The sequence below is a fragment of the Phaseolus vulgaris genome, chromosome 2 (genome assembly GCF_000499845.2).
Source record: "Phaseolus vulgaris cultivar G19833 chromosome 2, P. vulgaris v2.0, whole genome shotgun sequence".
Classification (NCBI taxonomy): Eukaryota; Viridiplantae; Streptophyta; class Magnoliopsida; order Fabales; family Fabaceae; genus Phaseolus; species Phaseolus vulgaris.
In genome coordinates this window covers 39,425,683-39,442,032 of record NC_023758.2, presented here as the reverse complement: position 1 = coordinate 39,442,032, position 16,350 = coordinate 39,425,683, and the positions used below count along the sequence as shown (strand labels likewise).

The following is a 16,350-nucleotide window of genomic DNA, read 5'->3' as shown; positions in this document are numbered from 1 at the left end:
CAAGTTAGAAACGGATGTGTTACTAACTCACTCACCATAAAACAGATGTTTTTTAAATCCAATAAAGGAGTGGTGTAGTCTTCTCTGATATCAGCAGTTTTGTCAGTTGTCCAAGATTCCCCAGGCTGTTAACAAGGTATGAAAAACATCAATTGTTATTTCTATTAGGAGCAGACGGTGGCTTCTATAGTGGTCCAAAGTTAATTTCATTGATAAATACAAAGACCTCATAAGTAGGAATGATGTTAGTTGTGTAAAACGTATGATTTGATGCTAGTAATCAACAAATATTCTCCATTATTAAATTTTCCTGTATTATATTTTGAATGATTATAAATAAAGGATTTACATGTGTGATTAAACACACATTTCACAACGACATATAAACTCTTTATAATGTTTTAAGTAATGTGCCTACAGTCCAAATCAAGCAGACTGTCCTTTAGGATCAATGAATGGGCAATGCATATAAGCAAATGAAGAACTGTGCTACTTTATATTAAAAGAGTAGGCATGAGAAGAGTACTGAAGGTCTCTCAACTTTTGGTAGATACACAAGTGACAGCTATATTTATCAGGATGCTGATTCCCTGAAGATGTGTTCAAGCTTGAGCAATTCTGGTCTTAGAAGCAAATATATGGTTGAGGATAGCTGCAAGTCGCACACCACCTTGAGCCAGCCTTTTCTCCACAATAGGCAACCGAGAAAGGAAGTACCCATCTACATTATTCAATAAAATAACAAAGAATGAAGGGTCATCCTTCAGATATTATGAAACCAAATAAAATAATGTACACTGGTGGCAATCATTGAATATTGAATAATTTGGTGCGCTCCATCGGTCATGCTAAGGTACAGAGAAAATTTGTGATACGCACTTTAGATTTTATTTTATTAATATATTTGATAAAAGAAAAAGATTGAGTAGAAGAAAATGGATTCGCTCAATAATCTTTCCAAGGTAGAAAAGAACACAACACAGAAAAGCAAAGAAATAATAAAATTCCCACGTTGCATCTTCCGGAAGCTGATTCTTCCATTTCACCAAGACTTTAGTTAGAGCTGCATCTCTTCTCTTACCTGTCATCCGATCTAGAATAGGTTCAGGTTCTGGGTTGCCATTATTGCTTCTGCTGGATAAGGTAACTAGGTTAAAACATGGCAGCTCCTACATGTTCCTTGAGCTGCAATACATGAAAAACATAGTATATCTTCGAATGCATGGGAAGCTCGATCATATGAGCTGCAACACGCTGGTTCTGTATGTGGTTCTTCATGCTGGGTTTTCTATGTTGAACAGATCTGGATGGTCTTGGTTGGCTCATACGAGATAGGTGTAGACATAGTCGTATCAGCAAGTTGGTTTGGAGTTGTGTTTGTGGGGCTGATTTTCATGATTGGAGGAAGTGGACGTAGGTCTCAGTCCCCTATGTCAGTTTTGCGCTTAAGTATTGGTTAAAAGCTTAGGATTTGTTTGTAGTCTCTGTTTTTAGCCTTTAAATTAAATGTGGGTGTCTGTATAAGGGTTGAAATACCCCTGAAGTATTTCATTTAATTTACTTAATTCTTTGCTGATCAAAAAAAAAATATGAGCTGCAACACAATCAATGATTTTATGGGGTCCAAAGTATTTCGGGCTCAATTTGGCATATCACCGGTGGGCTACAGATACCTGTTTATAAGGGTGTAGCTTGACATAAACCCAATCCCCTATTTTATACTTCCAATAAATTCTATGCTTGTCGGACAACTGTTTAATTCAATCGTGTGCTTGCCTGATATGGAACTTAATCAGCTTCAACATTTCTTCTTGTTTCACCAAGCTCGGATCAACTGAGTCAACCTGCGATTCTCCCAGAAGATAGGGTAGGTAGATAGGAGGAGGCTGACCATAAACTATCTCGTATGGTGTGGTTTTGGTGGCAGTATGATGCGTTGTGTTATACCACCGTTCAGCCATGGGAAGTCACCTCGTCCACTCATGAGGAAATTTGTAAACATACATCGAAGATAAGTTCCTAAACACTTGTTCACAACCTCTGATGCCACCTGTTTGAGGATGGTAGCTAGTGGAGAGTTGCAACTGCATCCCTTGCAAACTCATGAAATCCTGCCAAATTGGGTAATGAATATAGCATCTTGATCACTCGTAATTGAATCTGGGAACCCATGTAACTTAAACATGTTATCCATGAAAGGTTAGGCTACCTCTTTGGCATGGTAAGGATGAGATAAAACAATGAAGTGGGTTGTTTTACTCAAACGATCCACTACAACCAGAATTACTTCATTACCATTGGAACTAGGCAGCACTTCTATAAAGTCCATCGTGATGTGTTGTCAATTTTTTTCTGAATGGAACCCACTTCTAATCTCAAGATCCTTGCCCACTACCAATTTCCCCTTGCTTCCCAGCTCACTATTACTCCATCTATAGTGTTTGCGGCTCTTTGAGTCCTCTTGTATGTCCTGTATTATTTGTTGTATGCTAAGATCATTTACCCATGATTGATAAATTCTCTCTAATAATTCAGAATGCAATTGTTGGGTAAGCAAACTGTTGCACTGCACCTATTCCATACAGGATAAAGCGTTAGCCACAACATTTTCTTGTCCTTTCTTATACTCAATGAAAAAATCAAATTCAATGGGTTTAACCAACCACTTTTGTTGGAAATCAGTTGTTAGTCTTTGGTCTAGAAGGTATTTCAGGCTAAAGTGGTCAGTCCTCACAATGAACTGCCTATTCAAGAAATAGTGACATGACACCAACTTTGAACAACAAACACCACAACCAATGGTTCCTTCTCATAAGTGGATAAGGACTACTGTTGGAGGCTCAATTCCCAGTTGATGTAGGCAATTGGGTGTTGATCCTGCATGAGCACAACTCCCACACACCCACCCGACACGTCCATTGGTTCCTTCTCATAAGTGGATAAGGACTATTTTTGGAGGCTCAATTCTCGGTTGATGTAGGCAATTCGGTGTGGATCTTGCATGAGCACAACTCCCACACACCTTCCCGACACGTCCACTTCAACGATGAATGTCTTGCTGAAGTCTAGTAATGCCAACACAGGAGCACTACTAAGTAATTCATTGAGCTTGCAAAATGTCTCCTTAGCTTCCCTGGTGCAGTTGAAGTTATTCTTCTCTAGCATATCATTTAAAGGTCACACCATAATCCCATACCCTTTTACAAACCTTTTGGAATAACCAATCAAGCCTAAAAACTCCATCGCAACATGGCTTACTAGCATATGTAGCCACCCCATCCTTCCCTATAATGTGTCCCAGGTATTCAACTTGTTCAACAACAAAGTAACACTTGGACTTTCGTGCAAACAGAAGGTTCTCTCTCAAAATCTGCAGAACAACTCTTAAACGGTTCATGTGATCAGCATAATCCTTGTTGTATATCAATATATCATAAATATGGTTGGACCACGCAATTCATGAGACCTTGGAATGTTGTTGGGGCATTGGTAAGCCCAAACGACATTACACAACATATTCTTAATGCCCACCATGAGTTCTAAACACAGTTTTATGAATGTCATTTGGTTCCATCATCACTTGGTTGTAACCTGACTGCAAATTGATTTTGGTGAATATAGTGGACCCGTGTAACTCATCTTTAAAATCATCAACCAAAGTAATTAGAAACTTGTTCTTCACATTGCTCGTATTAGGGTCCCTATAATCCACATAGAGCCTCCATGATCCATCTTTCTTCCCAACCAACACCATCGAATAAGGACTCCTACATTTTGAATTAGCCCCAGCCTTCAAATACTCTTGCACTATATTATTAGTGGCATCTTTTTGCTCTCTAACATATTTATAAGATCTTTATTCACGATATTGGATCCCTGCAACAAGGGAATCTTGTGATCAAACTCAGGTCTAAAGGGAGGTAGTTGGTTAGGTTCTTGGAAGGCATCATCATAATCTTCCAATATTTGATTTACCTACTCAGGTACAAATATCATGGTTGCATGAGCTCTTAAAGAATGCAACAACCCTCCTTCATTACACAACTCAATCATAGAGATATGCACCCCTTCATCTATAGCCTTTACCAACGACTTCTTTTTGGTCGTTTTAATTCGGGTATACCAAGTAATGTCTCCCAAAGCAAGTAGCCATTCAATCCCCATAACCAAGTCACAACACCCTAATTAGCAACATATTTGACGTGAATGTTGTCTACTAAATCGTCCATGTGAAATTCTTCACCATTGAAGAAATGGTCAAATTCAATCCATCAGCCACCACCATATTAACAGGTTTTGCACCCATATTTCTTGGTTATCTTACTGTCCAAGAAATTGTGTGCTACCACTATCAATCAACATGTGTAATGGCTTCTTTTAATAGTAACCCGTAATTCGCACTATGCGAAAACTCTCCATCCCCGTTAAAGCATTGACAAAGATTTGTGGTTCAGGTTCCAATAATGGCTCCAACAATTCTTTCTCCATATCCTTGCCTCGCACTCACTTCTCTTCCTCCTTCACTTCCAAGAAATATACCTATAGCTTCATTTATGTTAAGTTGTGCTTCGATGAGTAAGGGCTATCACAAAAGTAACAAAGGCCTTTGACTCTTGTTTCATTCATATAAGTTGGTGTTAAACTTTGTCCTCCACTACTTCTCTCCTTACATCCCACCAGGTTGGTACCCCATGTCCCACCGTTTCACCCATCGTCATTTTCATCCCTAGAACTCCCTTCTGGTGTTTCTGCACTCCAATCTTGGAAGGGAAAATGATTTATTAATTGTAGTGAGTTGAAACATTCTTACCAACATGTGGTTATCCTTCCGTAATCCATCCAAGAAACAACTAATCATGTAATCCTCTAATAGATTTAAATAGGTTACTATTGCATTGAACTTTTCATAGTGTTCGGAAATAGTTTTTCGTTGGTGCAACTTCATTAATTCTGCCATAGGGTCATATGAAAGTAGTATTGGTCAAGAAATAGTTTCTTGTAGTCACTCCAAAACACGTGTAGTTGATGGTCTTCGCAATTGCAGTGTGCCATTGTAAAGCACGCCCTTCCATATGTACCATTGCCAATTTCACCTTCACCTCCTTTGGTGTGTTGTCAATCAAGAAGAAATTATCATATTGATAAAGCCACTAGTACATGTTCTTCTCGGAAAAATGAGAGAAATCAATACAAGCCACTCGCATCCCACAAGTAAGAATTATCCCCTCTACTACCATGGAACCCATTCGTGTTGCTCCCCTACTGCTGTAGGAAATCCTGTAATGTGTCCTCATAGACTCCCCTAAGGTTCTTCATATTGAACCCGCAACCTCTGCTAATCTTGCTTGCAATTTCGCCATGACTCTTTCCTCCATTTTCTTCATAGCTACAAAATTACATGTTGCCTCCACCATGGCCCCCGAGATTCAACCATCCGATACCAATTGTTAAAGAAAAAGCCGTATTCTAGGAATCACTCGAAGAATACAAAACAGAGGGAACATATATGACAGAAACATTCTGATATTCGTTCATAGATTGAAAGAAGAAGAATACAATTCCATTACAAGCCCCCTCTCTTACCCAAACAACCACCCCTTTATATCTCAATCCGAAATAACTGTTATCCATTATTTCTGTTATTGCACGTGCACTTAGTTACAACAATTATTCATAACAACTACCTTAAAGCTAAGGAAAACAAGGATACTAAAAAAAGAACACTACCCACAATAGAAGGAGAAGAGGAAAGCTCTAGCTGACGATTTTGGAGTTCCTCTAATATTTTATTTGTCCATGAGAAAATAGGAAATACCTTCTAAAGTGCTTCCTGGTGTAGCATTCTTATAGGCAAACTTGCATGCTAAGCTAATGCTTTCAGAAGCATACCTGAATTGAAACCAATAAAATCAGGATATGCAATTTCAAATTATATAAGTTGTATGCAAGAAGTATTACAGTTACCATTAATTTGATGATATGGCAAACCAAGGGGAGTCCCTGGCTATCTAAATATGCAACAACAATGGTAACCTTATCCGACTAGGTAAGTTACACGGAGCAATTGGTATTGGGATTAAGACAATTATTTCAACTTTATCAATTCAATGTTTTCAAGGTGCAGAGTTATGACAATGAGGCACGAGAAATGAATGTAAAACTGTCTACATGCATATAAAAATAATAACTATCAAGCAAAGAAGACTGTAACCAGTTTAATACTAAGCAGCCAATGAGACAAAACAAGAGAGTAAAAAAGGGTGTGTATAATGCTTATACCGATCTGGACAGGCTGTGGAGTTGTGTGCACAATGTTCCCAAATTGAAACATCATTTGACCAATTATCCTGCAGAAAGCGAGTAAAAACAATAGTTAGTCAATTTGGCCTATGCGTATCTATAGAAGTCCCAGCATAGCAATAATCATGACGACCAAAGAAAAAAGCTTCAGTTTATCTATGCTGGGTATCATCATCATTTGAATAAATACATTAAAAAAATTAGAAAAATAAAACTCACTGTAATATTCCTTTGAATAGCTTGTATCATAATAGAAAGATTTGAATCATAGAAGGTTTTTAGAGCAGACTGAATAATCATGGTATCCCACACCTGGACCAAAACCGAAATCACTGAATTTAGTTGATTTACTGAATTATTGACGGGGACAGATTGGATGAGCATGATGACCAACAGATAAAAACCAAATGATTACGTAGAAGATCTTAGTGTCAAAGAAATTAAGAATCACTTGCAAAAGTGGGTGCATCTTTTACCTACAGCATGTGATAATACAATAAGGTTTCTTTAACTTTGGCATCAAATGCTAAGTGTAGGTATCAGTTTAGACTGCAAGGAATAAATAGAATTAAAATTAAAACTCGTATCTTTTTCCTTAAAAAGGGATTGGGATCCCAAATCTTTTCCTTGCTCATAATACCTGTTACTCCCAAACACAATGAAGAAAGCAACAAGATACTGACAAAAAAATAATATACAAGTAAAATTTCTCTCAAAAAACTATAAATCTTTGTTAAATTACACTAAGAAAAGGAAAAAAAAAAACAACTTCGGTTACTTAATACAATTAAGTCATAGAAGGGAATAAGCCAGTGTAAAGTTATCAACTAACATAGAATCTGATTCTAGGCATTTACATGATGGAGATTTGTTTTCCTTCTGTACCAACGAACTGTAATTGAATTTCCACCTAGGTCTCCAAGGAAACCAACATGTAGGGGCTGCACCAGAAATCAAAAATGAAAAACATATCCTTTCAAGCACAAGTTAGCTGAAGAAAAATAGACATCTAACCATGCGATTGTAATTTTCGCACAATACATCAAAAAGAATATCTTGACTAATTACCACCAATGCTTGTTTTAGACTTTCAAGTTCTCATTACTTACCTACCCATAGGTAAACTCAAATACTCTAAGTTGTCACTCATGCAAATCGAGGACAAGATTTGAAAGCCATAGTTACTTTTTGAACCAAGAATAACTTGTGTTTTTTATAATATTTTAAATAGGAACAAAGAAGAACAAACCTGATGAACATCCCCAACAAAATGTGACAAAAACAGAAGTGCCTCAGTCAAATTATCTGTATTTGATAAAGGTAGAATCAGAACAGAAAATTAAAGGACATATCTACTAAAAAATTAAGAATGCAATCTGTGAATGCACATACAGTTTAATTCAGATGAAGGGCCTGCTTCTGCTGTTTTAAGTTGCATCGTATAGTTGTATATTCCTCCAGTTACACACCTGTGTTTATGCTTGGAAGAATCATGGCAATCTCCTTCAAGAATCATGAGAGTCACATCATAGTAACTTGAAAAGTGTGTTGCCTTTGAACAGTTTAAGTCTTATTTGGATAAACTTCTCGGGAAATACTAGTAGAAGAAAGAAATTAAAATGAACTTATAGTGTTCTTGGATGGAGACCTTTTAGAAAAGGTAATTCATTTTTATACAGAATGTCAAATGTTTTACAGTAAAATATGTTGTTTGTATAAAAGAAATTGAAATTAACAAGAATAATTTGATTATTTTTAATTATAGAATTTCAATATTACACTTAAAAAAAAGTAAGAATTTGAAATTCTACTTATTTTCTAATCTCTCACTATTAAGAAGTGGATTTTAAACCTGACTCAACCTTACAAAAACGACTCATAAGGTGAGGTTTGTACTCACTTATATACCATGCAATGTCTTTATCTCTAGTTGGTGTGTGATCTCTAACACACCCCCTCACGTCGATACCTGTCAACTCATACGTGAGACTATATATTTATGGGTGATGGCTCTGATATCATATTAAAAAGTGGACTTTGAGCATAACTCAACATTTTAGCTTGGCTTCAACAAGGATGTTGTTGCCTCAACCTCGGCTGAGATGTTATCATCTTGGTCGTACCTAAGATAACGCCAGTTCAACCAAGGTCTGGATGTCATTGGCTCAACCTGAATTGGAACTTCATCCGCTAAGTTTAGGTCACGACATCTTGACTTTACATTATCTTTTTTACTAATGAGTGTTGGGGTTTCTTTTAGGTTGAAGTTGATTGTAATTAGTTTTGGTTGACATTGTCAATTAGTTGATCTCTAGTTCAACTTTTCTAAAAGTTGACAGATTCACTTATGGAAGAAGTATAATTCATTTTAGCTTCTTATTTTCTTTTCCAATAAGTATTTGTTGATAAGTTTATCCAAAGAGAAGCTACACATAGAAAAATTCCATCAAAGCCAATGTAGCATAGGGCCAAACAAACTCACTGCAGTATTCGTAGTTACACTTGAAATCCGGCGTGTCAACATAATGTAAAGCGCTACTCCAACGATAGTGGTAATTAAACCTAACCTCGTCAGCCCAAGAGCACACTGCAGCAAGATCACCTTCAGCAGAATCTGGAAGCAATTGTTTGACAGCAAATAAAGCATCTTCACTAAGATAACCCTGCAAATTGCAATTCAAACCCTCCAACAATATTTTACCAACACTGCAGTCTCTGGATAAACACATAGTAAAACCCCAAAACCGCTTATATTCCCAAACCAACTAAGCTTCTAACTGACCCTTCAGTTATACTCAATACTCTATTGTTTTCACAGCATGTTCTACGCTGCACTGGATCTGTTATCATGTGTTGCATATTGAAATCAATTTATGAATAATTGAGACATTGATAATGAATCCAGAAAGAGATGTAAAGGCAAAGAATAGTGTGGTATTGTTACTTTACCTGTGCAATCTTACAAGTGACATAGTGACCCTCCTTTCCCCAACCCAGAACAGTTGGCAGTGGCATCAGCAACAGTAGAAATAACACTCTCACTCTCTCATCACCCATATGCGTCATGTTAATATTACACAACTATCACCAACAACATGGAAACATACACAGACACAACAAATCTTGCGAATGAGTTTGGTGCTAAGCCTAAAATTCCTAAATAGTAAGTAAATACCCAAACCCCAACTACAAAGTAACTTCCTAAATTTTCATTTACCAAAAGGAAAGGGAAAGGATGAGTCACCACAATTCAGATCACCTTACTGGAACCAACGGGTGTATCTGTAGGTAGCAAATGTTTGTCAAAAAGTTTTTTTTTTCATTTTCAGAAAACATAATAAATTTTTGAGATTTTAATTTTCAAAAATTATTAAAACATGTTTAATTCACTATAAATATTCTTAAAAAAAAATCAAATTAGATATTTCGAAATTGTATTCAAATATATTAAATGAAATATGACGTTTCTACAAAAGGGAATTTGACATTTTTGCAACATCAAAACTTTTCTCCCAATTGAAAAAAAAAAATCTCGCTTTCATTTTATAAAAAGTAAGTAAAAGATATGCCTGAGAATAGAATTTTCTAAGAATGTTATTTTATAAATAAAAATAAACATTAGTTATGGTAGATTATTTTAAGAAAAAAAATCTACAAAAACATCTCTTTGCATCTATATATTAGGTTAAGTTTGTATCCACCTATTTATTATACTCTTTTTTGTGAGGAATTGGAGTACCAATAGTTTAGAGTTGAATTGAACAATTTGAGTTAATTTGAAAGAATAAAAATAAGAAAGTTGAGTTTCTTGAGTTCGTCGATAAAGAGAAATGAGTTGAATGTTACTAGAATTATATTTGACTTTCGATTTGTAATTTCAATTACATATTTATCCTTAAATTTGTAAAGTTCATTTTAAAAAATTGTGACAAAGTGATGAGGTTAAATTGTATTCTTATGAGTGATAAAATTGGTTTTTTTATAATAACCTCTTTACTCCTTAAATATGTTTCTAATTTTGTTTATAATTAATCAAGGAACAATAATCATTATACTGTGTTTGACATTTGAGTAAAACATTTTTATTGTGTCACTTATCAGTTCATTCTCATATATGATGACAATACAATTGTATTATGTTTGACCTTATTTTATTTACATATAACTTAATATTTACTAATATAATGTTTTTTCAATGTATGCGGGTTTGAAGTAATGTCTTTCTCATCTTCAAGATCAAAATGACAAAGAGGTCCTCTATAACAAAAGGGTACATGATTCATACATGATGATATCTCTACTCCAAATTTGCCTCCCTTTGCACATGTGTTATATCACCAACAATACTTCACAAATGAATAAATATTATGGCGATTATGAGACTAAAGTGATTATCTAGTCAAAGGTTATAAATTTATTTTTCCTTATTTTTTTATTGTATTTGAATTTCCTTAACACTTAGCATTTAAAAACTTTTAGTTTTTTTTTGTCGTAGAGATATCATTGGTACAATGACCTTGTCAATGTGTTTTACACAAATTTTAAACTATTGGACTCATAATATTTGGTTAGTAACGTCTTGAAGAATAATATCATAATAAATCACGATGATTGGATAAATATTTTGAACTTGAAATATGAGAGACATGAGTGATTTATTGAGCCTGGGATCTTTGAAAAAATTAAATATAATCAACATAGTCACCACATAAGTGCATGGCATATGTCAGGGGTCACCATGCCGAACAACATGACCTAGATAAAAAAAAAACACTTAAAAAATGGAGATGAACATTTCAAGGTTGAATGACATTAATCTCATCTGTCAGAAGATGACAACACATTAAACTAAATATTGATTGGAATTTAAGAATTGCAATAAGGTGTGTATGAGTTATATGAATACCATTTCATCTAACCTTCATCATGAATTGAAATATATGTTCATCAAATGATTGATGTTGTTGAAATATCGAAATTTTATTTTTTATTTATGTTTTTCCACTTTTAGAATCACTATATTCTTATCCATAATTAAATTTCAACATCTTTTTATACAATTATTCCCATATAATTATTCATTATTCAAATCTAATTTATACTTATTCTTTTGCAAAATAAATCAAAAGATATATTAGTAATTTCTTATATAACAATTTTTACACATTTTTTCAGCAAATTTTGTCCCACTTTCCACTCAAACTCAATTCCCACTCATTTTTTTTTTCTCTCCACCCACACTCCAATCCAAATAAACCCTTTCTGTAATAATATTAATAATATATATAATTAATATGCTTATACTTCAAATAATATTATAAATATATAATTTCAAAAGTAGCCCCACAAAAGCCTATGGCAATGACCTTATAGAGTACAACATTAATCTTAACACAATTGTGATATACTTGATAAAAACTTATCATTCATTATAGGATTAGATTTACTCCTAAAGATATTTTTCATATCTTACTTAAAGAAATGCTACAATATCATAGAAGAGAGCTCCACAAGCAAAGGTGTGCGTTTGAAGAGAAAGACATATAATAAAAGCAAAGGTACATGTATTTGGTGGTATCCTCCACTCTAGAGAAGCTTTAAATAGAATCTTCTAGATTGAAGGTAAACTTTGACAAATCCAAAAGCTTGTTTGCTAAAGGACCATAGGTACCTCCAACATAATTTTCCTAACTAATACTTTGGGTACCATAAATGTAAATATAATATATATTTTGTAATATTTGTTTAATTGTTGTTGAATAATATGCTTAGATATTCATACAAACTACTCAATAGTCTAACCTACACAATTACTTATTCTATATCATGAAATAGGATATTTTAAATGATAGAAACTTTTTTTATATGTTTTCTATTTCCATCTCTTGAAATAAAATCAATTTCGACTTTATATGTAAAAACAACAAATATTTTTGTAAAAGTCATTAGTTGTTAACAAATTATTTATTTGAAGCTGTATGTTTAAACTATTGCAGTTTAAAAAATATTGTCCCCTTTCATAAATTTCTGTATCCGTGGCAAGAGGTAAATTTGATGAATACAACCAAAACCAATGCAACAAGAAATTACTTTTAAAAAATAAGAAAAATGTAGTTGTTTTTATTTACTTTCTATTCAAATTTGCTAGTGAATAAAAACTTTAGCTAATAACACTGTGAGCTTATTGTGTCAAATTTTTAATAGGTTTATTGTCTTAATTAGAATCCTCAAATGCTGTCAAAAGGAAATTAAAACCTACAAATCCAAATAGATGAAGTTCATGGTGGCTTCAATTATCCGAGGCCTTAATAATTTTTTTTTTTGTTAAGAAGGTCCTAAAATTAATTATTAGTTGAAAACAAGCCAGGTGTCGAAAATTGATTTTTAATCGTTATTAATAATAAGAACAGGTAAAAACATTTTAGTTATTAATTACATATTTAACCAAAAATGACTTTAAATTGTAAAATTAATGTATTAAAATCGTCCTCATATTAATATTTTATCTATTTTAATTACTAGCAAAGAATTAACAAAATAAAGATAATAAAAACATATTGAATATAATTAAAATTTTAGAGGGAGGAAAACCCACTATATCCTATTGTCTGTTATTTAATACATTTGAAAATTAAAAATTAGAGTTTTGATTATGTGTTTAATTTAGAAGATATAAATTGGATGTGATATTATTAGAATTTGAATTGGTTTAGAAAGAGGGTAATATAAAAGAAGAAGAATAATTTAGTTGAAGATAGTTAGGTGAGGGTTAGGTTGAAAAATAATGAAAATGAAAAGAGAAAAGAGAAAATAGTGTGATTTGGTGGGTAACGTGTTGCAGAGATGGGAGAAGGAGAGGAAATAGTAGGCGCAATGCATTGAGATTTGAGCATTGCGTTTCTTATTAGTAGTTATTTGGTTTTCAACTGCTACACGTCGATGCCGTAAGCCGTGGCGTGCAGCAATAATAATATGTGGGAGCCCACACGCAACCCCTTTCTCTTTCCCCCTGGACCCTACCGCACCCGATTTATTTCATGCAATCCATTCCCTTCTTAATCATAAGGAACGCACCTCTCTCTCCCAACCATTCCATAACGTCTTCTGCTTCCTGTAAGCCCTTCTCTCTCCCTCTCCTTGTTCAACGTCTTCATTATTGCTTTTCACCCTTTCAATTCTTTTTTAGGATTTCTTCTGATTTTAGGCTCAATTTTAACATGCCTTTTTATTTCATGACTCTGTGCTGATTTCTTTGTTTTCGTTTCTGTTTATGCTCCGTTGTTGTTTGGTTCCTGCGAAATTTGCGGGAGATTTCGGAAACCTATAACGTCCATTCATTTTGTCATTCTTATCGTTAAAACCGCGTTTTACCTTGATTTTTCGATTTGAGCAGAAATAATTTCTGATACCCAGAGTTTAATTTGAGAGAAAGTTGAGATTAGTTCACTGTCTTGGATTAGTTCTGATTTATTTGAGACAAAGTTTAGATTTTTAGTGTTTTTCTTCTGCTGGGTCTGTGAGTACTTTGGTCACTGTTTTGTTTGCATTTTGATGTTTGGTGGAATGAAATAATGGTGTTAGTTGTTAGATCCCCTTTGTGGCGTTGCGATCTTCGCAGTAGCTAACATGTTATGTTTTGGGTTTTGTGGGTTTACTTTCAGCGAAGAAGGACTCTTCTCTTTGCGCGTGTCCCGTTCTCTTCTCCAATTTTCCTCCATCCCCACTGTGTGATTGGTTTCAATATAGTGTATTCATATACTCATGAGTACCATGGAGGTTAAGCTCTGGAATGACAAGCGCGAGAGAGAAATGTTTGACAACTTTGCTGAGCTTTTTGCCATCATCAAGGCCACTGAGAGGCTTGAGAAAGCCTATGTTAGAGACATAATCTCAGCCCAGGAATATGAGTTAGAGTGCCAAAAGCTCATTGCTCATTTCAAAACCTTGGCTTCCACCCTTAAAGACACTGTGCCTAGCATTGAGCGATTTGCAGACACTTATAAGATGGAGTGCCCGGCTGCACTTAACCGCCTTGTGGTGTCTGGTGTGCCGGCTACGGTGGAGCATCGTGCGACTGCAGCTGCCACTGCTTCCACCTCGGCTGCTGCTGTGGCTGAGTGTGTGCAGAATTTTATTACATCAATGGATTCCTTGAAACTTAACATGGTCGCTGTGGATCAGGTGCATCCTTTGCTCTCGGACCTTTATGCTTCACTCAATAAGTTGACAATCCTGCCGCCTGATTTTGAGGGTAAAATCAAAATGAAGGAATGGATTGCAAGGTTATCCAAGATGGGTGCAGCTGATGAGTTGACAGAACAACAGGCCCGGCAGCTTCACTTTGATCTTGAGTCTTCTTACAATTCCTTTATGGCAGCCTTACCCAATGCTGGTACATGATTGAGTGGCCAGTACTTGTACATTAAATCAGAATTTCGTTCTTTCTTTTCTGTATTGTATCTGGTTATGAATCTTGTTGATTGGAGGAAAGGAATTTTCTATTTGGTTACAGCTTATACATTTTTAATGCTGGATCCTTGGATATCTACTAATGATGGCTTTGTGCTGATCATTGAAGTTTTATTTGTTATTGTGGACGAGTTTTCAGCTTTTGTTTTCTTACCTGCAGTTGATTGTTTTTTAGTTTGGTTTGAGTTTCTCGGTCTTACTAGCAAGGGTGAAATCTCCTAGAAACTCGATTGTTGAGTTTACAGCTGTATATCTTTGTCTTTGTACCAATAAACGTGTTTCAGGACTACCCTAATCAATATCATACAGTGATAGATCTTTCAAATAATTGGCATGATTAATAGTTTTTGATGTACATGAACTATGCTTATCATTAGTAGTTATGCAATTATTGAGTGGAGATGCGAGGAAACAGGGAGGAGAGTGAACAAATAGGTGAAAAGGAGAAGGTTGTTTGGATGTGTTCCATATGGGGGATAAAATAGGAGATCTGTGTCTTTTCATTTCTCCTCTAGTATGTAGAGGTGTGCAGCTTGGAAGATGCATCTGCATGTTTTGTGCTGAGAAACCACTAAAAATTGTGCATGTAGTCCATTGTCCATTAAAAGTCGATTAACTATGATTTTTTATTCTTTTCTTCTATATATGTTGTGCCCTGTTTTTCTTAAACCTTACTATTTTATTTCATTTCATTTTTCACTTATTTTCATTCGTGTTGTGTTATTTCTTTCCTCCCTATTTGTATTCACTGAATCACTTTTTGTTTCCTTCTTATCAAACACACTGTATGTCAGTAGACTCAAAGATGCACAGAATTACTGAAAAATCGTTATCTTCGTGCTCTATCTTATCTATGAGGACACATGATTTCGATTACCTTGCATACAAACCAGTCTGTACATACAAGGCACTTTGGTAGTATGTTTTTTCTTCGAGAATTCAGCATCCGAACGATCTCTGCAATCAAATGTTTGTTTTGGAAATTTGTTTCATTGGCATGCCTTATTTTTGCTTTGATCATCTTAATTAAATGACAAGTATTGCATCATATATACTTTTCTTCTCATTTATCTTCTCTTATCTGAATTTCTAATAGAGATGAAGATTATATTAGTAATAGGTTTTTAAGACAGGTACTCTGTGGTCTGGAAAGGTATGGCTGTATAAAAATGGTGCTCTGCCATAAATTACAGCCATTATCCACTGCATCTTAGAATGAAACTGGATAAATTGATGAAATGTAAAGTGGTGCACTTCATGTCAAGCTATGAACATCTGGTGTTCAGAATATTCAAGAAAAAAGTGGGATAGTTTGGACATGATATAATATCAGAAGGACAACGACAGTTACCTAGAATCTGTTTGGTAGATTGCAGGTCAAAAAGATTTGGTATACCTGTTAATTAATGATTAGACTACAGTTTTCCCCTCTGATATTTAACTCGATCACTGGTTTGGTTGAGTATGAAAATTGACACTACTTCAATTCATTATAACAAAAAAAATAGTCCATCTTCAACACAAGACTGGTAGTAAATTAATACTACAACAAAATTTATTCTGTGATGACCAAAAACTGTT

At 34.6% G+C, this 16,350-nt stretch overlaps 2 protein-coding genes across 3 annotated transcripts; one reads left to right on the top strand and one right to left on the bottom strand.

Annotated features, from left to right (window-relative positions):
• Positions 1–297: 297 nt before the first annotated feature.
• Positions 298–9,814, bottom strand: LOC137811984 (endonuclease 4-like). 2 transcript variants are annotated; one of them, XM_068613844.1, is made up of 9 exons: positions 9,250–9,814; positions 8,783–8,963; positions 7,693–7,803; positions 7,550–7,605; positions 7,158–7,241; positions 6,520–6,612; positions 6,280–6,347; positions 5,816–5,889; positions 298–721 (listed from the first exon to the last, which is right to left on the bottom strand). In XM_068613844.1, the coding sequence occupies exons 1-9, from the start codon at positions 9,364–9,366 to the stop codon at positions 603–605; spliced, it is 903 nt and encodes a 300-aa protein (XP_068469945.1). In that variant the 5' UTR covers positions 9,367–9,814; the 3' UTR covers positions 298–602. The 2 variants fall into 2 exon arrangements, with proteins under 2 accessions (XP_068469945.1, XP_068469946.1); XM_068613845.1 differs by lacking the exon at positions 6,520–6,612.
• Positions 9,815–13,062: 3,248 nt separating this feature from the next.
• Positions 13,063–14,890, top strand: LOC137811982 (vacuolar protein sorting-associated protein 28 homolog 2). Its single transcript, XM_068613843.1, has 2 exons — positions 13,063–13,413; positions 13,962–14,890. The coding sequence occupies exon 2, from the start codon at positions 14,062–14,064 to the stop codon at positions 14,698–14,700; it is 639 nt and encodes a 212-aa protein (XP_068469944.1). The 5' UTR covers positions 13,063–13,413; positions 13,962–14,061; the 3' UTR covers positions 14,701–14,890.
• Positions 14,891–16,350: the final 1,460 nt, after the last annotated feature.